Genomic DNA, 22,069 nt, shown 5'->3' with positions numbered 1-22,069 from the left:
TAAAGATGAGTTTTAATTTTGTACGAATTTCTTTGGTACTTGAGTGGGATATTTTACGTGCCGGGGCGAAGTATAAAGAAGAGTATAGAAACAAAGGTAAGTGTACTCGATGCACAGAATATTGCCGGGCAGCAAATACCGAATCTGAAATACAAAAAATAATTCCCAAGAGAAAGTTTTATTGCTAGACGTATTGCATGTGACTTTTCGTTCAATTTATTTTACGTATTTTCTAAAAATGAGGAGAAATTTACTCAGAGAACAACAAATTCTATTGTCCAGTTGCATACATCTATGAAAAAAGGGGTTGCAGTGTATATTGTGGTAGAAGTCCTAAAGAAAGGTAAGCGTAAGTTATCGGTTAAATCATTGAATAAAATAGTGTTTTTATTCAATGGTTAAATTATATACTTAGCAAACTTTCCTAATCGATCCTTCATCAAATTTCCTTTTGAAATACTGTAGCTAAATATATATATCTGAAGTTCGTCTCTCTTTGGTCTTTTTGGTTTCGCCTCCTTCTTTGTGGTATTCAGTTTAATCAATTTATTACTAAGTTTACTTTGTTAAATCTTGGTGAGGGTTAAATTTCTATAAAACTGACAGAACGCCTATGATTTGGAATTTATTTTAAATAAAAAATTAAACACAGCGCCTACATGAGAACGATTGCTTCGAGTATTATCTAAATAACATAAATAGGTACATATCATACAAAATAATAATAATAGGCTTTATTTGTTCGTAAATAACTAACCACGTTTCGTATTTATGTTTGGATGTTTTGTAAGTCTCCATTTTCCGTTTGCTTTTTTACACGATTTCATATAATTTCATAAATCCTGAGGCGTTCAGTTATAGCATTGAATAACGAAGTAAGACTTCGCTCAATACTCTTATTTTCTGTAGAATTTCTTAACTTAGCATAAAAATGCATTAAAAGTTATGCACATTATTTACTCGGGCTAAGGAATAGGTCATTACGCATCATGACAGACCATCACTTTCTGTTGTACTTTTGACGTCTTACATTATAGTAACATATTTAACTATTCACTGAAAATAATTAATAATAACCTCACTCACATCCCCCTTTAAAAGTCGCAACATGCATCCCCTATCCAGTGATACTTTGAAGGACATAACATTCAAAAGTGTCTAAGAACCCAAATTTGGATGCTATGGTCGAGATATAATTGTAAAAGGTAAAATAAAGTTAACGAACTTTTCTTCTTTGCCATTCTCGTCAAGGTTATCTCCTGCAGAATGCCATATTGTTGTATGCAATGGCGCGCAGTCACACCATCAGACCACCCACAATCCAGGTAGCTCAAGTCAAATTAAAATTGAAACTTAGAATTTTATAATCCATCCGTTACATAACGTAGATGATCACATTAGAGTTCGAAACGAGGCCTTCGATATTGGAACAACCACGTGTTCAATCTGTTGACGGTCGAGTTTGGGAGAATGCGGTCATTTAACGTCAAATGAAGACACTTACTCTAACTAGAGTATGAAAAAAACTTGTCTTCGTAGTTTCTAAGAACACTAAACAATGTATGAAATTGTCGAAATGTAGGCCTCTTTAGGTGAATACTGTAATTAGGGGGTTTCCATTTCATGCAAAAGGGGTTTTAAACTCTCTTGGAGGTTCTCGACCTTGATACCTTAATTACTATAAGAGAAACACCGAAACAGATACTTTTTTGGCCCCAATTATGACGCTAATTTTGAATCTACTTTTCTTTAAACTACGTAGCCATTACTCTGGTTATCAGATGAATGCTTCCTACGATACCTACGGATGTGATCTGAGGGGACTCTTTACTTCATCCCAGAGGATCAGCATATTCTACAATATGCAATTCAATTTATTTACTGATGAAGTTTGCTTCCATAAGAATGGGTATGTCAACCGACAACATTTTCTCGACTAGGATATACAAAATCTCCAAGTCGTCCCCTTAGATTATCAGCACCGTTGGTCGTTAAATGTGTGGGGTGAAATCATTGAAAACTACGTTGTAGGGCCTTGCAATTATGTACTAGTTCGTTTTAAATTTATGTGATGGCTTATACATTTGGAATAAACTGTACTCCATCGTGCAAAAACAATGTAAACTAAGAGGGTGGCAAGTTCTATACATCTTGGTCAATTGCAAATTTGCGTAAACTTCACCCTTGTAGCTTAATACATTTTTATATCGCGTGAAGGTTCCGTACATAAATAATACCGGAGAAGGAATATAGATACATAAAACACTACGGAACTATTTGGTAAATGAAGCCATGATCCCAAACCCCAAAAGTCAGACCTTCGTCAATCGTTACTTGCCAAATTTATCTTCCCATATTGAACGAGGAGAGAAAAGCACGTAACCAATCAATGATGCCGACATAATTAAAGACTGTAGTATGTAATAAAAACAACGATAGCCGATATAAGCATGAAGTTGATGTCAAGGGCGTCATAGACTGTAAAAGGGTTATTAAGCACAGTATTAATGATATGATATTTGTTTACATACAAACCGAGATGCTCGATAAAACGCAGTATGGAAACAGCGATCAATTCATCCCCTTGCTGGGATTATACTTAAATAAATTTATTTCAAAGCGTTAATCCATTTGCAAGCAGATTTGCACTAAACCATAATTGATAATCTAAATCCGTGTAATTTTAGATCAATTAAAATACCCCCCTTAGTCACGCTTGACGTCCATGCGTGTACTTAACACAATCCATGAATAACAAATTTCCCTTTAATTTCCAATTTCCATTATAAGGCTAAAGATTTATTAAATTAATTCGTTATGAAAATCTGCGACTTTGTTGGGCTTATTGAAAGTTTCAGTAGGTCACCACACCATTCATCTCCGTTCTCAGATCGCCCTATTATTTATCGGCTAACCCCGTTTTCAACTTCATTACCGAGATACTTATTTAATATCCGAAATTATGACCCACTTTATTTTACAATTGGACCGATGTTCTTATTCAAAAACATTGAGCTCATTTTTAAAGTTGAAGAACTTAGTATGGAACAAACACAGTCCGTGCAGTGGCGGATTTACATACATATAAGCACACCAGGCACGTGCCTAGGGGCGGCAGCTTTAGAAGGCGGCATTTTTTGCACTAAGTATATTTATTTTAGGTAACATTTTAAGTTTTAAAATAAGTGCCCTAACAAGATACAAATGACAAAAATCTTTAATTAAAATTATAAAATAAATTGGAATTGGTAGACTGTAACTGTAACTGTAACAACGATAATCGACAATGCAAGATTATTTTGGGGCGCATATCTTTTGGTGTGCCTAGGGGCGCAAAAAATTTAAATCCGCCACTGAGTACGTGTTTCGGGTTACACTGATTCAGGGTAAATAACAGTCACGATTAGGGATGTCTATTCTCCGACATTTGTTCCGAATGTTATAAGTTGTGACATAATTATGTTGTAAATCCCAACCAATTTAGATTTGGAGATCAAATTCCTAGCATTCAGTTTTAGCATTGAATAATTTTATTTAATGGTTTTAGTAAAACGACCGTTGGGTGCGATTCGCGTACAAAACATAGGGTTGGTTAAATACTTGGTACTGAACGAAATTATTAAGACCACTATTTTTCACTAACCCTATCTTGCCCAATAACACTGAATAATCTCTGCATGCTGTTGGCACATATACCTACGCCTTTGGCACTAATGACACTAATTTCAGAACTAGCAGTTAAAACTTATGAGTAACTATACCACGTTATGTTAAATTAATCGGACAAATAAATTCATTGCGTCTAGTGTCTACGCAATATATGATAATTAATCTTCGTTCAGTTTATGTCATTATTGGGTGACACATTAACCAATGGCATTCATTCAAACCGGAACTAGTAGCAAAAGTAGAGTATTTATGGTAGTAGATGGTGTAATAGTAGAGAATGAAGTTTACTTGTTTAAATATTTTACATTTCAAAGTTTACTTACATGCTAATATTATTTCGTGTATGAACGAAAATATGAATTCATTAAATATTAATATTATAACTTCAGTGTGATAGAATTCTAAAGCTTTTTGGTCTTGACGCTCACCCAAAAAACACAAACCATATAACGTTTGGGCCATCTCTGAAATTTTGAATAGTCAAGGAGCCTATTTTTTCAATTACTTTGACGTTTGGTAATCCCATTACTTTTGAAATTTTTTTTGTCATTGAAAATACATGAGTTCAATTTCCTCACCATAACTAATGCGTTTGGATGTTCTGTTGTTTAAATTTAGTTCACAATACACCAAATTGACGTCTTGAATCATATATGTATAGTACGTTTCAACGTTGTTCTTGTTGGGGGTATGTTTTTGTATGTCATACACCCTACACATTTAATGGCAAAAAAATAAAGAAGATTTTTAAACAATAAAACCTTTCGTTTTGAATTAAAGTATCTTGCTTAAAAAGTATAAGTACGATTTTGATATGGTATGAAAGGGCTTTGGGTATTTGATGACTAAAAGTTCATATAAGCATTTATGTCCGCAAACGCTTCGTGGCCGATTTTTTAAGTTTTTTCTTTATATCTCCGACAGTTTTTGAGATATTTAGCTCAAATTTGGAATATAGGCTACACTGAAAGGTCATGTCAATATAGTAGTTATGTCCTATTTTCTATCACTGAACTTTTTTTCGGTGCGCCATTGGTAGATTATCAAACAAGTATATAATTTTTTGATTTGTTTAGAAACTTGTAATTTTTGCGTATCGGTGACCGTTATCGAGAAAAACAAGTTGGGTCGAGTTACTTAAGCGCGTTTTTGTGCAACGGGATTATAAATATAATCTGCATGCAAAGAATTGTGATTTCGGCTCTAATACCAATCCGCGATTCAGTGACCAATCGGTGTCGAGTACTGCCATTTATATGCTCAAAATGAAGGGTCTCAGTCAATGAAAAAGAAGTGGATGTACTCGTCACATCCGGCCTCATACTTATCAATTCCTGGGTATCTGCGTTTGGCATACAAAGCAAATAAAATCTGGCCCAAAAGATGGAGGGTCGGTGATGTCGTTATCGCGCCGATGGGTAGGGGTAGGGTTGGTGCCGTTAGTTCATGGTATGCTTAGTAGGTTCGCCTAAATAAGTGTCAGAATACTCGGAATCATTGCCTATGCTCGAAGAAATCTAACACGATTTTAGGCACCCATGTGTTTTACTATCACGATAATTTAGAACGTGTAACATCCGGTTGTATTGTCTATCCGACTGCCTTTACTTATATGCGAGTGTGAGGTATGCCGCTTTGGCTTAGATGAAAGCATGAAAGTCAGTTCGTAATAATGCAAGCAATTCGTACTTATTGAGGAACAGTTGAACTTCGATTCTGTACTAGAAACCAATAATTTTGTAATCTGTTCTACGAGGCAGCCCTTATCGAATTTAGTAGCAATTTAACCTCAGTTTGGTCATTTGATTTTATTCAGATGACGAGCCACGAAAAATGGGTTCTTACTAATCTATTCCCTTGAGTAATGTCTTTGAGCATAAAGTTTTTCAAATTACAAAAGCTTGAAATTCTTTAAAATATTATGTTGGTATAAAATGCCATTTGACTGTTCTGGAACACTCGTGTGTTTTCTAATTGCCAAGGAGATCAGATGTTTGTGTGTATTGTAAATGAAACGAGTTCATTTCCAAAATGTTATTAAGGAATAAACCCAAATAACTCTATGATGTCTTTAATTTACCTTGTGTCTGTGATACTTTAAATAAAAGAACTAGGTAGCAGACGACGATCTCTAACATTGTAACTTAAAATCCTACAAGCAGAACGTAAAATCTTGACATGTCAACTTTAAGATGGTAGGTAGCGTTTAGTAAATATGATACATGAATTTCTTTAAGAACTACAAAATCTTTGAAAATATAAAATAAAAATGCAGCCACATATCTAAAAAGATAAAGTTTAAGTTTTGAACATTTGTTTTTATTGTTATTGTCTTACGTATCTTACAGGCATACAATTCGCTACTATAATTAAAAATGTCACGGCGGTAATCAAGTAAATAGGATTATCAGTACATGCTATAAAAAGGACATATACCTATGATAAACAAAGCATTATTGTAGTAATGCGTTTGTTACTAACGATCCATTTCTCGTACGAAATACCTTAAAATATGGAAATAAATTCAAATTTATTAGGAATAAAGTTACCATCTTAAGCAGTGCATCACATCTGCACCAAAATTTCAGATGAGTTTCATTACCTATCCGTCCGATTATAAACATGATGTACATTAGCATTAATAATAATCAATCACTATTTCTAAAATAATCAATGGGTACACGATCGCTAAGTTCGCGTTACCGAGCGCTATTAGACCAAATTAATTGAAAATACAAATTTAGAATCGACCTTCGTTGTCAGACGCAAGATGGATCTGAAATTTACTTTTTTGTAAAAGCAAACGCCTCGCTTAATCGAAAGGAACCACTTAAAAAATCGATAAGTTTGTTTGAATAAGGGCATTCGATTTGTGGAATGAGGTGCAATGTAATGTAGTAAATTTAAAACATCGAGCGCAGGCGGTTCATTTAAAAGAAGACCAAAGTAATTAAGTAATTTACAGTTTGAAGTGGAATTTCTGTGGTTGGCACTTGGTACGATCCGTAAATATTGAGAAACTATTCTATATAGTATAGAGTCTTTAATGAAAGGTCGGATATAGTAGAGATTTGGATAAATATGGGTTCCGGCTCCCCGAACTCATAGTTAATTATTGTAACCTTGATGTAGAGAAGTTTATGTAAATTTAAGCCAATCAGTGTTCCACAAGAGCCACTAGAAATCGTTAATGAAGCGAAAGCATTAATTACCAGTAGGAATTTAGATTGCAAAATCAACAAGGAGAAGAAGAATCCGTATCTTTAAATGCAGCAGGGCGGATATTATCTATTGTTCGAGAAAACTGAAACCTTCTTGAAACCTTTTCATTTAGTTCAACTCGAGGTTCAACTACTGCACTGCGTTGGAATTATTGATGTCAAGTGGACAGCTAACATAAAGGAGATTTGCAGGGAGTATGAAGTGGCCGCAAAGCCCACAAGAATCAACAACATTACGCCATTCCTTCCATTATAATGTTTGCAGAGTAAGCAAACGAATTCAGTTGGCGTTTTACCTTCACCACCTTTAATTTGCACACAATTACGTCAAAATTGGTAGGTATTTCTCTTCCAAATTTATTCAAATTGTCACATTCTTCGTCCACTTATAATTGTAATTGTAAAGGTTAACAAAACCTTATAAATTGCGATCTCCATTTCTGATTCGTTGTTAAAAACCACGGGGGAAAGCCATTTGTTGCACTATATACGATTGTCCCCCTCCATGAATCGTCTTACGTATAAGTACTTAATATATACTCAATCTTCCAAAAACAGCTTTGAAACTAATCTACGTCAGCGAATTTATTGCTGATGGCGAAGACTTAAATCACCAACGTATTTTGTGAAAGCTCTCTCGTTCGGTCCCTCGACGGTTCAATAAATGACCGAAGTAATTCAAAGATGACATCATGCGATGTCACGGTTTTTTTAACATTTTCGTGGAAATATACGCCCGTCTGTCAAAAATGATCACTCATACTAGGGAGAATGTGATAATGGAATAGTAATTAAAGTTCAGAAAATGAATTGTAACGTTACGAGGACGAGGCGACGTTATGAGGAGGAAGTTCTAATCGAGTGTCGTTACGATTCTTCACGGACGTATGGCGTTTAATATTTTTTTAGTCGATAGCCGGAAAAATGGCATATTATTGTTTTGTTTATGTCATCACAAGGCAGGTGATTTCCGTACTGTCCGGGAATCTTCATTCCCGTACAGTACGGGAAAATATCTATACTCTTGTGAGCATGAAAAAGTAAAAGAACAGTTATACACACAAATGCATAGTTTATTTTCTATTAATATGTACATTAATAGTACAATTATTGCAGTTTCCAATCAAATTTGATAGTCCAGTTGACTCTACTTCATAATTAATTGAACAATTCTTGTTTTGGAGATGGTGAACCCCTACTTGCTTAAATCTTTTACCATTATGGTATTTGAAGAAAAACCTATTGCACTCAAAATTGGATGGTCGAACGGTTGCATATTTACGGTATGCTCCTAAATAAGTGCCGTTTACTATAAACGACCGTGGTTTATTGGCTGTGTTGCATGGAATCTTCACCAATAGTTGTGAACCCAAATCCTCAATGTCCGCAAGCTTTAAGTTACATAACTCCTCTCGCCGACAGGGGCCATAAATTCCGAAAATTACCACAACCTAAAAAAATTAAGTTATAATCTTCAGGCCTTTTAATTAAAATCTTACTTTAGCCATGAGGTAAGTATCATTTGGAGCGTTGATCATAAATTCTCCGATTTGTTCGTTGGTGAAGACTTTCGACTGCTCTTTACTTGATCTATATTCCATAAAACGTTGATAAGCATTTTCATACTTTTCCCTCGATTTAGTTGGCAACAGACTTAGAGTAGCTTCATTGACTGCTTCCAAAACTTCATCAGGTGGTGTTACACAAAATAAATCTTCATCAAAATCACCGTCGATATCCATTTTATATTAATATTGCACATCAACTAATATTATAAATTCACACATTCACACAAACGAAAAAATTTTCGATTTGTTTACTTCATGTCCATGGTAACGTTCAAACAATGCATGTTCGGAAAACAAACTTGATGTTTGCATCTTTTAATTATTGTAAATAAAAAAAAGGCGCCGCCCGGGTTCGATCCGCGCACCTATCTCTACAAGCATAGACCAATGACATTATACCAAATGACAATTGGAGAAAATTAATTTAGTTTGAAATGGTATTTTTGGTGTTTAACTATTCGCTATCGACTAAAAAATAGTATGTATAACACGTAGGAAAAGTATATTCCTGGACTCTGATAGTTGTAAGCCTCGGCTAACGCCTCGGCTTACAATCACTATCATCGTCCAGGAATATGCAACTTTTCCTACTTGTCATACAATCTACTATTATTTCATACTGTCCGGTAGATGTTCGATTACACTATCATTTTGAGTCCGGTAGGTGAGTTATTACAGCATCAGAGCCGGTAAGTGTCGCTAAGCAACACTTACCGGACTGTTACTTGTTTACATCAAATTTGACATCTTCACACAATTAATTAAAAACCCCAACATAAATTTGGCTGTAATTCTTTATTTCAAACATTAACATTGATTGTAATGAAACAATTTGTATTGCCCTCAACACTAACGCCTGGGTTATTACTGGATGTCGAGTTAGTAATGTTTGATCCCTTCTGCTGTAGAACTTCAATGAAATTTTCGCCGCCTTGTATCAGTTGTATCATACGGCCAATCTTAACTTTTCCTTCTACCGAGCCTTCGATGTATATTTTTCTGCCGTCGATGAGCTTTTCCATGCCCCATGACGCTTTAACACCGAAACCCAGGCAAAAAAATCTCAATTCAAAAACTTACTGCATCCAAACAGTATGCCAACATGACGTTTTCCTCTACTTGTTTCGCCCCATGTTCGTTCCTCAATTGGCAAACCACTTAGTACTCTTTTTCATACCTTGCGGCCGATTTCTTAGGAACCAACTTTTCGGTTGCTTCATGAGATTTCGACAGGATTGTATCGGGAACAGTGGAACATCCCACAACGTTTATAGCGTCCATTTTTTCAGTGAAAAAAATTCAATGTCAACAAAGTACAAACTATAGCAACGGCCGTTGCCACAGAAACAAGGTAATGCGATTTTTACAATATAATGAAATTTTGTAATCTTTGAAATGAAATAATGATACAAAACAGACTTACAGTATGAAATAAAATACGTTACGATATACGTCCGGTAGTACTTGTAACAGTACTCGTTTAAGACATTCTTGACTCGGCTCCTGACGTCGCCTCGTCCATAATGTCGAACTCGTACTGTTACAAGTAACCTACCGGACTTATAACGTAAATAACTATTATTTCATACTGGCTCTGGTTTGATATATTTAATAAAAATATCATAATGAGAAAAACCGAAACTGCGATAAAAATGGAATGGTCTCCATAGTAATGATGACGATAAACAAAAATAAAATTTGTGGAAACTAAACTGCATGGACGTTTCTGAAACGAAATACAGAAATGGTATATGAAATTTGTGCAAAATCTTCTGAAGCGATAGTAATAACAAATAATGGTGAATGACGAGCGTGCCGATAATGACGGTGAAGGCGTTAGTGATTACGACTGTTTCTGAGTTCCTTGATTTGTGATATAACAAATTTTGCGCAATCACATTAAAAAAGCTTTCGCACGGTTTTCTATGTAATTTTTAATACCTGTTAGAAACAGTAGTTAATTACAAATGTTTTGAAGTTTTTATGTAACTTTGTTCCTACATAGGTACAGGATTTTTCGTTAAATTTTAGATCTAAAACACGTAAAAGTTAGGTAAATATAAAAATTAATAATATTACAAGCTTGTGTCTGTGTAATTAACGGTCTGTATACAGCTTGCAAAACGGTCTTTTACAGACCCTCATTTCATATTGCGAGGTAGAGGAGGGATGGAGAGTAAACGGATTCTGAATTACTTGCATAGAAAAAAGGGAGTGCCCGGTTTCGTATACTTATACAATGTAACTACAAAACTAAGATTCCGAACTTTTTAAGTACAGATGTTTTTTCATCATTGCAAAGAATATCCACGCTCGAAAATTTGTTAGACTTCAACTACAAAAGCAACATTTCATAAGAAGAACGTTAATGTAGCATAAATATTTTAATAAGTAAGTTTACCATCTAAATTGTAAACCCTGCTTTTTGTGTGAATGGCGTTATACTAATTTTCAGGATCTCTGCGTACACGTTGACAGCATTTTGTTCTAGACTGACACAAAGTTTCTTTGGTGAAAGGCTGATATAAATTGCAAAGTTAATTTTCAGGGGATAATTTTGTTATTTGTGTGTTCGTACAACCTTGAACGAGGTAAAGTTATTTGCACTATTAAACTGAAACTAGAATGTTACATTAAAGTCCTTAAAGCAGAGCTTTAATGATCGGTGTTGTAGTATAGCACTAATTATCGTAGGTATTAAGTTTGTTAGCTGTAAACGGGTCCTTTAAAATTTCTGTTAATTAGCAGCTAAGCGTTCAACACGGGTTATGGTAGTTTTATGTTTACTTGAAGCTTATCAAACGTTTATCGTAAAAATGATGGTATAAGGTTAGATGGTTAGAAAATTTCACGACAAATTAGAAAATCCGAATCTCCGAAAGCTCAATAGAAATTCCATAAGGAAACTAAGTGGAAGTTGGGAGCCACGAATTTTTCACGTGAGTCACAAAAGTCAGTTTTGTGTTTACAAATACTTCCTGACGATTTACCCGCAAACTAAACAACAAGAACTTTATAAATGAATAAAAAGTGACTGTCAATTTCACAGTTTTCGTCAGTCATTTCCTACACCAAAAAAGCCTTCTCAACCGTACTGCACTACCTTTTCAGTACGAAGATTTAATTGCTTTACTAAGTATGAGACATTTTGCATTTCGAAGTAAGTTTTTGTTTTCAGTTTCTACATCCAAAGTAACTGAATTTTTTCTCATATTTGTGTCTATACCTAGGGAAAATCATAGTGAGATGGTGTGTATACCTCCAGCTTTCAGATAGAGAACGTACAGTGCATTCATTTCCGGTAAATCCGATTCTATAAAATATTCCGCAGTTGAGGTTTTAATTCAAAAAGACACTTTATGATCATGAATATCTGCATAGTATATTTACCCTTAAAACACAAGTTGCTACCCCAGCCGAGTGCGTAGCGTAGCGTCAAACTGATGTGACCGATTCAGACGTAAATTGTACTAATGAACAAGTTAATTCCGCTAGTGCATCACATTTAGGATTTCTGAAAGAACTGCATTAATAAGTACCTCAAAAATAATGAGCCGTTGAAACTGAATTATATTAAATTTCACGGCACATTTAACGAGTATTAACTAATTCAAGCGAAAATGTACACAACTAAACAAATTTTAATTATACTTTACTAGGGTAGCTACTTTTTCTACTGCAGCTTACCAGGTCAGTTAGGTGTACTTAATAAGAAATGTAAATAAGTTCTTCTCGCCCAGAATACGTACGTATAGGTAATAATATAGGTAATTAATCTTTTGATTTATTCACACATTGCATTAAATACAAAGCTTGTATGTCACCACAATGATGCTAAACTGCAGTTAGAGAAAGTGCAGTTTTCATATTCGCATAATATAAAAGCCAATCCAATAATATTTTCTTAGCAAACATATGAAAAGCAAATACAGTCTAATGGAAAGCATATCTTATATTATTTTCTTTGAATAGGAAAAATTGCCACCTTATTTCTCGATCCGAGCACCCAAACTCATTCGAAAATCGATGGTGAAGGTAGGTATGCAGACCAGAAAAACGAATAAGAAACAAAGTTTATACTTCCAGAGTTTTATTGCCGTTATGGGAATATCTAAAATGTTCCTTATCATGATTTATATCTGGAATTTGAATAAATGTAGGTGGGTAATGTCGTATTAAATAAAAGTCTTCAATATAAAGCACAACATTAAAAGAAAAGTACGCACATCTCACCATAGCTATTTTAAGGGTTCCACTGACTGAGCTATACGTTTGAATGAATGTTTCATTCGGGTCTCTACAAATAAAATTTAACCGGCAGTCTTGAAGCAAATTTGGTATTTAATCACAAAGCAAAATTAATTATGTGTACATATAAGTACCTAATCGGTTTTAAGCGACAAAAGTGCTAGCCGTATGATATACATATTCTAATACATTTGAGCATTTAAAATTAAAATATATCGTCAGAGAACTTACTGGAATTTGGGAAGTCATTTAATTGTTTCGATGCCCAAAATTTCACTAATTCACCTGTTCTATTGTGGAAGTAAAGAATGTAGGCAATGTAACCTAATTTGAAAAAAAATTCGCCATCCATGTACCTAACCATCGCGCGGAAACATTGGAAATGCTAACAGTATAACGCCATATAAAACACCAGTAACGCATATTCACCCGGATCACTTGCTCCACTCGCTGGTGCCGCAAACATAAACCTTCTGAATAATAAGCGCCATAACATGCTCCTAATACTATGTGTTAGAATTTTAGATTGGAATTAACAATTTAGCACTACTAAGTAAGTACAGTATCGACAGAGTCCGCGACTTTTGATTCACGTACCGATCACGCCCGAGCACGGTGCAATTAGGGAATGCAATCCCGCAGCAAAATCTCAATCCCGGTATTTGCGGGATGTTTAGATGTTAATCCCGCGGGATCCCGGTATTTGCGGGATCTCGCAAAACTTTAAATAAATTGGCAAATAAGCAAGTCTGTGCGGTTAACTTCTGTATTAAAATAAATCGCTAATTATCACAATATTTAACAAAAAAGTACCTTCGGCCTAACTTAGAACTCAAAAAAACCTTACCTGTAAAGCACAAAGAGTCTTCTAAAGTGCCTCAAAAATCATAGTACATTTTTAACGAAAAAAGTTTAACAATTATTTAAAAAATGACAGAGTCGTCCCCTTGGTCGACAAATTCCTCAGTCCCGCAAATCCCGCGGGATCCCGCTCCATTTATGTGCGGAATTAATCTCGCAAAAATGCTGCGGGATCCCGGTATTTCGGGATCCCGCAATCCCGGTATTGCATTCCCTAGTTTCTAGTCTATAACTTTTGATTGAGAAGTCCGATCGAAAAACTACGATTTGTTTTGGATTCTACGCATCAAAATTAATAAGAAAAAGTGTTTTCCCGAGAAATTTTGGCCCTCAAAAAAATTGTCTCAGATCGACACGGAAATTTTTCTTATAGAATGTGGCCTGTAGAATCCATAATTTCAAACAGTTCCAAGATTGGGCTACTAGTTCAAAAGTTACAGCCCTTTGAATTTTCTTTCGAAGTTGGTTTCTAGTCTATTACTTTTTATTGAGAAGTCTGATCGAAAAAGTACGAATTGTTTTGGATTCTACGCACCAAAATTAATAAGAAAAAGTGTTTTCCCGAGAAATTTTGGTGCATTCGATTTTTGGTAAAAAAGGAAGGTTATACACTGCCTTTTTTTGAGCCCCGAAAAAAAAATTGTCTCAGATCGACCCGGGAAAAAAATTTTCTTATAGAATGTGGCCTGTAGAATCCATAATTTCAAACAGTTCCAAGATTGGGCTACTAGTTCAAAAGTTACAGCCCTTTGAATTTTCTTATCAATCTTATGTAATCAATTCAAGTAGGTAGTGTGTGGTGCTAAAAAATAATCTGCACAATTCCCCTAATCATTTAACTTGTTCCATAATTACAACGTTCATAGTTAAAAGATTATAAAAAGTGCATGTTTGTTGAGTAAGTACGAATTTCGCACAAACTTGAGAGAGGTGCCCGTAGTTAATTCTTCGAACAAGTAAATCCATAAAATTTGGGTAACATTTCTCACACGTTTTTCAACACCTTTCGGTGGTAGTAAATTCTGTGAGGCTCTTGTGGCTTGCTCCACGATTTCTGGTGGGGTTAAATTTTCTACTTCATGATCACTATTAGACATGTTCACGGAATTCGTCAGAAAATTACGTTTTTTACAGGTTTTTCTGATAGTTTTTGACACTTCCCTTTGTTTTGATAAAGCTGGAAATTCTAACAGAACTTTATTACCGGAAAGCCTTTCAATTCGCCCTATTTACGTGAGAGATTTCGTTTTATCTGAAAATTTGCTGCAAATCAAATAGGTTTTTTATATTTACTGTCAAGCAAAATAATAACGCCAAAATGCCAAATCACTGTATGTATATTGATGAAAATTATAAAATGTTGAGAGTTGTAAATCTGATTTTATATTTAAAAAAACTAAAAATTGTAAGCGAAAGTTCCATAATCAGTCAGAATAGCTCCAAAAATAAATTTTACATCTTACCACCACCGTGAAAAGATTCTCTGACCAATTGCGTCTGCCCTCAGCTCATGTCCATTCTAGAAAATCAGTATTAAGTCTGCAATTAAATTAGAAGATTTAGATACTGTAAGGAGAAGAGTAGTATCACTCAGTCACAAAAAATTCAGTAGCGTCAAAGATAAATTTTACATCTCACCACTACCGGTAAAAGATAATCCTCTCACGTATATTTTGCCCTAATTGCTTCTTCCTTCAGTTGGTGACCATTCTAGCGGCTGGGTTGAAATCTGCAATAAAATAAAAAAGTAATGGGAAAATAAATATAACAAAAACTTTTTTTTGAAAATTTGTTGGGATAATCTAATTAGAAATTCTAAACCGAAAAATACATAATCAGTCAGAAAAAATGTATTTTATATTACACTACCAGCCTCAATAGCACCCTCCCTCAGTTCGTGACCATTTGGCCAGATCTGCGATTAAAATTTAAAAAAAGGGGAATTTTTTGACAGTCCATCGGAAACATTACTTTTAATCCGGCTGACCACTAGTCCTTAAAATTGTAGAAACCGATTGGCGAAGTGTTGACATCGCTCTCTCTTTGTTCTCGAGTTAGGAACAGCCGGTCGGACGGACGGGCAACACGATCACATAAGGGGATTTTCGTTTCTAAAACCCCTATAAATGCGGTGTGTTAAGAATTCTGCACACGAGGAAAAAGCAAAATTCACACACTTTCAACATTCACTACACTTTAATGTCGTAACAAATTCAACACCCCAAATAGTGAATTGAATTTCAAATATTAACAAATAACTAACGTGATATTATAATATTTTGTTACGCCAAGTAATTTAAATGAGAAAAGTTTAGCGTAAACAACTTCCTTCTTTAAAATTCTTTTTATACTCGTTTATCATTCTTGTTAATTGAAGTTCACTGCCTACCGAGAGCAATTTTTACATTTTTGTACTTGGCAGCTTAAATGAAAACCCTAAGATATAATTTCTTTAGGTATACATTTTTCATTATTCCTAAAGGTTTTTTCAATAGGTACAGTCGAACTTTGACTGTGTATGTTGGCAAAACTACAGTTTTAAAATCTGATGAGAATGCTTGTTTCGTTATGACATTTAACAAGCTTCATCAACCGCAAATTTTTAATTTATTTCAATTAAAATCAGCGCTCTGTTTGCCTAAAGTTCAGTGCGCTTCGTCGAATTTATTGTCTTCGCGATTCGCCGTTTGGTCGACAAATTTGAGACAGCCCGACGGTGGCCGATATATCTTCAGAGAAATAGAATATCGTTGGAGAATATTGTTCCCTCAGGTGGAACATTGAATTTATTGCATGAGAGATTCGAGGGCTTCGGTCTGCGAGTGCGACATTCGCTGGTCATCGATGAGTATCTCGGGGTCAAGTCGTGCAATTTTAAGTAGACTAGATCTAGTTCGCTAGTCCAGTCTAGTATTTTAGAGAACCCCGAAGCCTTGAGTGCTGATTTCCTCACTCAACAACAGTCAGAGGAACACATTTTTGTTACGTGTCTTATGACTTATGTGGTCTTGTGATTATTGTATTTGAATTCATTTCCCAATGGTATGAATACTTAATTAAAATATAATTCTTAGTAGTAATGGGTCATGTACCTTTTCATACACAATGCACAACTGCCTTACCACATTTATATGAGAATAATTTCAATTTTGCATTGTGGAATGTATTCACCCGTATATTAAAGTTTCCCACGTATAAAATTTTACGCCAAAATATTCAAATTATAAAAAAAACCAATAAAATAAAATACAAGCATACGAGCCCAGATGCACTTATGTATTGAATCAAAGCAAGTACTTTTCCTTTTGGTTTCATTTATAATTATCGTAGTTGATAAATGTATTAGATATTGTTGATTAATTGGCAAAACCGCATCGTATCAATTAAGCTTAATCGTATTCGTTGAATTTATAATAGTGTAATAAATTATAATTCAGATAATGGCATTGCATATTTATTTTGGTCGAATACATATGTGTCTGGGCTCTTATACCTGTTGGTAACCAGTATTGTAAATATAGCACGCAAACAATGTGGCATATTCTGATAGCCATCGCAATAACTGCAATACAAGTAAGTACCGCAGATCCGAATTATTCGGCATACTTTCTGCAAGGACTGAATGAAGCAACACGTGACAACTCGAATGAAATTAGCGCCGACTGTCGACTCAATTTGATCCATTATCGAGACGGTCTCCTAGCAAACCAAGGATGGGCATTGGAAAGTAGAAACCGCCTCAGTTATTGAATAATCCACCGATTTTTTTCAGTGTTGGACGCAGGAAGTAAGCTACCTTTAGATACTGCATTAAAAACCCCCTTCGATTTTGGATCTCTATCTGAATGTATCGGGGTTAGTCGAACAGCAAATAGGTCGAACCTGGTAGGGAAATATTGCTATGCTCATGATGTTCTGGATTTGGATACTAAAAATCGGTCACGACATATCAGTTTGGCTAGTTGTTTGCCAAATGCTTGTTCCTCCCGTGATTTATCGACTTTGTACAATTACTTTGGTATAAATGCGACTTTCATTGAAGAGCTTTGCGAGTCTAGTTTGGTGCAAGCTGTGCTCGGGATCGCCGAATACTGTGGAATGTACGTAGACCGCGCAGATTTGGTATTTACAGAATATTGGTTTTTCTAGATCATTCTTTGGCGTCATAGGACTTTTAATTATAATTTCAACTGGTTATGATATATACCTGAAAGTTACAGGATTGGGTAAGTAGGCGAATCACACAAAACTAAAATTCAATGCGCCTTTCTTTACAGAACCCGAAAGACCTAATTTATTAACTTTTTCCGTTATCAGAAATATTAAAGCGATATTTTCGAAAGACAGCGGGGAAATACCATGTCTCAATGGAATTCGAGTTCTTAGCGTCATGTGGATTATACTCTATCAGAGACAAGAAGTATCTCGCTCGGTCAATTCTGAATGGTGGGGCGGTCATGCAAAACAATCTGTAAATATCTACTTCAACCAAGCAGGCAACTGCATAAAATAATCGATTTCAGGGACACCATGATCTTGCTAGTATGTTTTTGCTTAACGGATCATTGGCAATCGACACCTTTCTATTGCTATCAGGAATTTTACTTTCATATTCGTATTTAGCATTAAAAAAGAAAGGGAGATCGTTTAAAATTTCTAAGTTCTATATACACCGCTATTTAAGGTAAAGTTCTTCACTTCAAAACGAGCTCTAAACCTTCTCTTAGGCTTGCTCCAGTTTTAATTGTGGTTATAGTTTTTGTTGTAACGCTGCTTGGGCAGACATCCTCCGGACCATTCTCGAGAAGCACACTAAATAGGCACATAGTGGACGCTTGCAGCCAAAATTGGTGGCAATCACTCTTGTTCATTCAAAATTATGTCCCAGAAGCGGTACGTTGCCTCTTGTCAGTTGCACAGGAATCACGCCTTCTTTCAGTGCCTGAGTCACACTTGGTATTTGGCCATTGATGTACAGCTGTATGTTATTTCGCCAATCTTCCTTCTTTCCTTGTCAAAGTGGCCTAAGTATGCTACAGGTGTTACTATTGCGTTGTTAGTTTGTAATGCAGTAGCTGCTTTCACTTTCAGTTGGATATATGAACTGAATGGAACCATGGAAGGAAACTTAAGGTAGGCACTTGTCTTATACTTTAAAGTCAGATGTACCCGTAGGTTTCCCCAAAAGATAGTGGAATACTTTATGTATATTTACTATCCAGCTTATATGCGAGCGGCACCATGGCTTATAGGTATACTAGTCGGGCACCACTTGCACAGATCTAAGAACGTAACCTATAAACTATCAAAGGTAGGTGCTATTAACCGATTCAAAGGTAATGTGTGCTTTAAGCCCGTAGTTGTGGTACTGTGGGTGATAAGTATCACAGTTGTAGGGGCGATGATGTTCGGTGGATATGATCTCTTAGTCTCGCCGGATAACAAACTTGCAAATTCGCTTTATAATGCATTGGCGAGGCCAGCTTGGGCGTTATCCATCTCGGCAATGATCTTCGCCTGCATCAACAATTTCGGAGGTAACTCTTGGGAATCTTGTTTAAAGTACGACATATATTTCAGGTCCAATCAATCGGTTCTTATCATCACGATTATTCACAATCTTGTCGCAACTTACGTATACCTTGTATGTTATCCACTACGTTGTCATTTTCATTCTGGTTAGTAGATCCCCAACGACAAAGACATTTGGTAGCTTTGAAGCGGTTAGTATGCTGCACCTTTTTACTCACTTACATTAACTAGTATGGTTACAGATGCACGAATTTTGGGGTGATTTTGCATTTTCCTTACTTGCAGCAATTTTGCTAACATTAGGCGTGGAAGTACCAATCCTGAAAATTGAGAAGAGCATTTCAACAAATACCGGTCAATCGTGATACACCTTACATTCACGCTTACCAATAAGTACCACTTTTAGGTAGATACCAAGACACTGCGAAGAAAATTAATGAAATTCCTATGCTGCAAAATATCGAAATTACTGAGTAACTGTTTCGGTTGGTTTCCTCCGATAGTAGTTTATGGTGTGCGGTGATCATCGTCCAATGAAATCTGTAAATCACTTAAGGTGGTTGTTTTAGAGCACATATTATTTTTAATTTTGTTTCGTATTCGTAGAATTCCAAATTAGGATTAAATCGGTTATCAGAACGAATCGAAATTTACTTCGGGATTTCCGGCTATAATTTCAATGGAGTATTTATTTACGTTTGAATGTTCCAGAAGGTCCCAGTAAGTACGCTAAACAAATTACTGTAACATACACGAACGCAATAATATAAATAGAACCGCTTCCAGTATAATCGTCCATGGAACATTGCGTTCCCTATTACGGCTTTCATTGATAGTACTGCCTCCCACTTACACTTGCATCACGTTTATGTATTTAGGTAAAATGGTATTTAAAATATTGGTATTTCAAAAACACGAATAGTAACTAACTAAAATGGAAATAGTTACATTTATAAGCCATGGATAATTATATGTAGCTATAGAGTACAATAAGAGATACACTGATTTCAACTAACATATGCACTTATTAAGTGATAGGTCTAGTATTAGGTATTCTGTAGTGACATATTCTCTACCTCCATATGGTGCAATCAGTGCAATCTGTACTAATGTAAATTGGAACCTTATTGTTTCAGTGATTAAATTTGCTCTTGAATCGTGTATATTTCTTTGAGATATTTTGAAAAAAATTGATTTTTACCTATAGCTATTTAAGAAGGGTGAGGTATTACATGGAAAAATCAAAAAAAATTTAGCTTTTGTATTGAACTACACTCTCAAAGGCAAACGTTTACTGTGGAACTATTTCTTTTTTTGGTGTCAAACAAACCCATTGTCTGACACATTACCTCACAAAACCCAAAAAGTACCAAATTTAGTTTAGTCCTCATGATTGTAAAGCATAAAAGGCATTGCTTGCCAATTTATCGACAGTCTATGAATAGTTTTTCGGTTTTTCCCATTCTGTGCGCAAGTGCACGTGTATAGTTAATTAGATATATAGAGCATTTATACCTTATTTTTGATTCTTCATTATTTGAAAACAAACCTATTAACATTTTCTTGCAATTCAGTGAACCAAACGAAAGGTTCAGTTATTCACTACTATAGTTAATTTTTTACTACGAAGACAAATATAAATGCCTGATTCACACTGAAAATATCACTAGAATCTAGTCATAAAATTACACTGATATGTATTGTCGGCTGCGTGATGCGCTTTCCTTTCACATTTACATAGATTTAATGTATATTTTGTGTATTACTTGGTATGAAATACGTTCCGTAAGCAATAGGTAGGTAACACATTGACGATAGATAACAATAATCCTGCATACATTATTTGGCCTTTGAAATTTATTATTATGAATTGCAGTTTTAAATGTTTTATCAGTTTACCATTTAATAGTACTGTGCTATTGAACAGAGATCTTAGTGTTTCTCGGGCCCAAGGACTTGGTTGTTTGAATATGATCCGTGAAATGGAACACTTGATGATGTACGTATCAAAAAAACAATTGAACCCTCGAACAGGCACATTTCGTCCCCATTTAAGCGATGTTGCAACCCAAAAGGATTCGTGGTTTCAATATTGTGCATGTAAAATAAGTCGTCCTGCATACAAATAATTGTAAGGGATGTGGTCTGTATATAATATTAAAAAGAAGCTTTACGATTCTGTTTTTTTATTTTGCCTTTACAACGAAAGTTGGTATTATGCCATCACCCGCTATCTAAAGAGTATTTTACTTGTTGAAAGTTTTTGTGAAATTTTCTTAGCCGAAGTCATCTGTTGAAATAATTTTCAATTTTTGGGTTCGGACGCGAAATATTTCACTTTCAGTTAAAATTTTAGGACTTCCAACTTTTAAGATTAGAAATTAATGTTATGATTTGCGTCATTTGATGGTCATTTGTATTGACGGGGTAAAGGCAAATTATCGAGCGAAAATTACAACTGCACAGAAACAAAGAGAAACAAGTTATGAAAGGCGTCGATCTAACATATATTTTTTAGGTTGGTTTTAACAAATTTTCACTTGAAAGTGAATTCGAATTGCACATCCGCTACTTCAAAAATTTCGACTTTCATGAAATAACTTTCAGCATGTAAAACGGGCTTAAATCAACATAATTTGAATAACGGTAGGTATAAAACATTTCAATGGATTGTTAAAAAATGACAACTAACGCTCCCTTTAGATCCCTTGACGGGTGTTTCTAAATACATTTGTCTGTTTTTAGGGGTTTTTACCATAAAAACACTTTAACTGAAAAGCATCAGAAGCATCTTAATTATTTCACTCTAAACTCGCTATTAGCTTCAAAAAGGCTCTTGATTATTCGTAGCATAGTGCGAAAACATTGCATAATTAGGTGCTGAAGTAAATAAATCTTAGACAGCCATCTAATTAAACGAAGGGTGGGTTTGTCGAACACGAAGCAGGTGTATTCATATTATGAAAAAAT

The 22,069-nt window shown here is 35.0% G+C and overlaps 3 protein-coding genes across 4 annotated transcripts in view; 2 read left to right on the top strand and 1 right to left on the bottom strand.

The window, feature by feature from the left end:
• Positions 1-22,069, top strand: part of LOC116167788 (synaptotagmin-5) — a 222,158-nt gene that overhangs the window by 100,773 nt on the left and 99,316 nt on the right. The gene's annotated exons all lie outside the window — the stretch shown is intronic.
• Positions 7,954-9,060, bottom strand: LOC116167789. The gene is made up of 2 exons (XM_031483313.1): positions 8,390-9,060; positions 7,954-8,341 (listed from the first exon to the last, which is right to left on the bottom strand). Exons 1-2 carry the CDS (start codon positions 8,630-8,632, stop codon positions 7,964-7,966), a joined length of 621 nt encoding a protein of 206 aa, XP_031339173.1. The 5' UTR covers positions 8,633-9,060; the 3' UTR covers positions 7,954-7,963.
• On the top strand, positions 10,983-20,260 carry LOC116167786 (nose resistant to fluoxetine protein 6-like). 2 transcript variants are annotated; one of them, XM_031483307.1, is made up of 13 exons: positions 10,983-11,049; positions 17,089-17,294; positions 17,340-17,667; positions 17,717-17,793; positions 17,845-18,038; positions 18,091-18,251; positions 18,295-18,460; positions 18,507-18,700; positions 18,743-18,878; positions 18,921-19,104; positions 19,148-19,290; positions 19,342-19,453; positions 19,506-20,260. In XM_031483307.1, the coding sequence occupies exons 2-13, from the start codon at positions 17,099-17,101 to the stop codon at positions 19,574-19,576; spliced, it is 1,962 nt and encodes a 653-aa protein (XP_031339167.1). In that variant the 5' UTR covers positions 10,983-11,049; positions 17,089-17,098; the 3' UTR covers positions 19,577-20,260. The 2 variants fall into 2 exon arrangements, with proteins under 2 accessions (XP_031339167.1, XP_031339166.1); XM_031483306.1 differs by lacking the exon at positions 10,983-11,049 and adding an exon at positions 14,451-14,465.

This window comes from Photinus pyralis, unplaced genomic scaffold, assembly GCF_008802855.1.
Source record: "Photinus pyralis isolate 1611_PpyrPB1 unplaced genomic scaffold, Ppyr1.3 Ppyr1.4_LG4, whole genome shotgun sequence".
NCBI classification, from domain to species: domain Eukaryota; kingdom Metazoa; phylum Arthropoda; class Insecta; order Coleoptera; family Lampyridae; genus Photinus; species Photinus pyralis.
The sequence above is the reverse complement of the archived record's forward strand: the minus strand, read 5'-3'. Positions and strand labels throughout refer to the sequence as shown.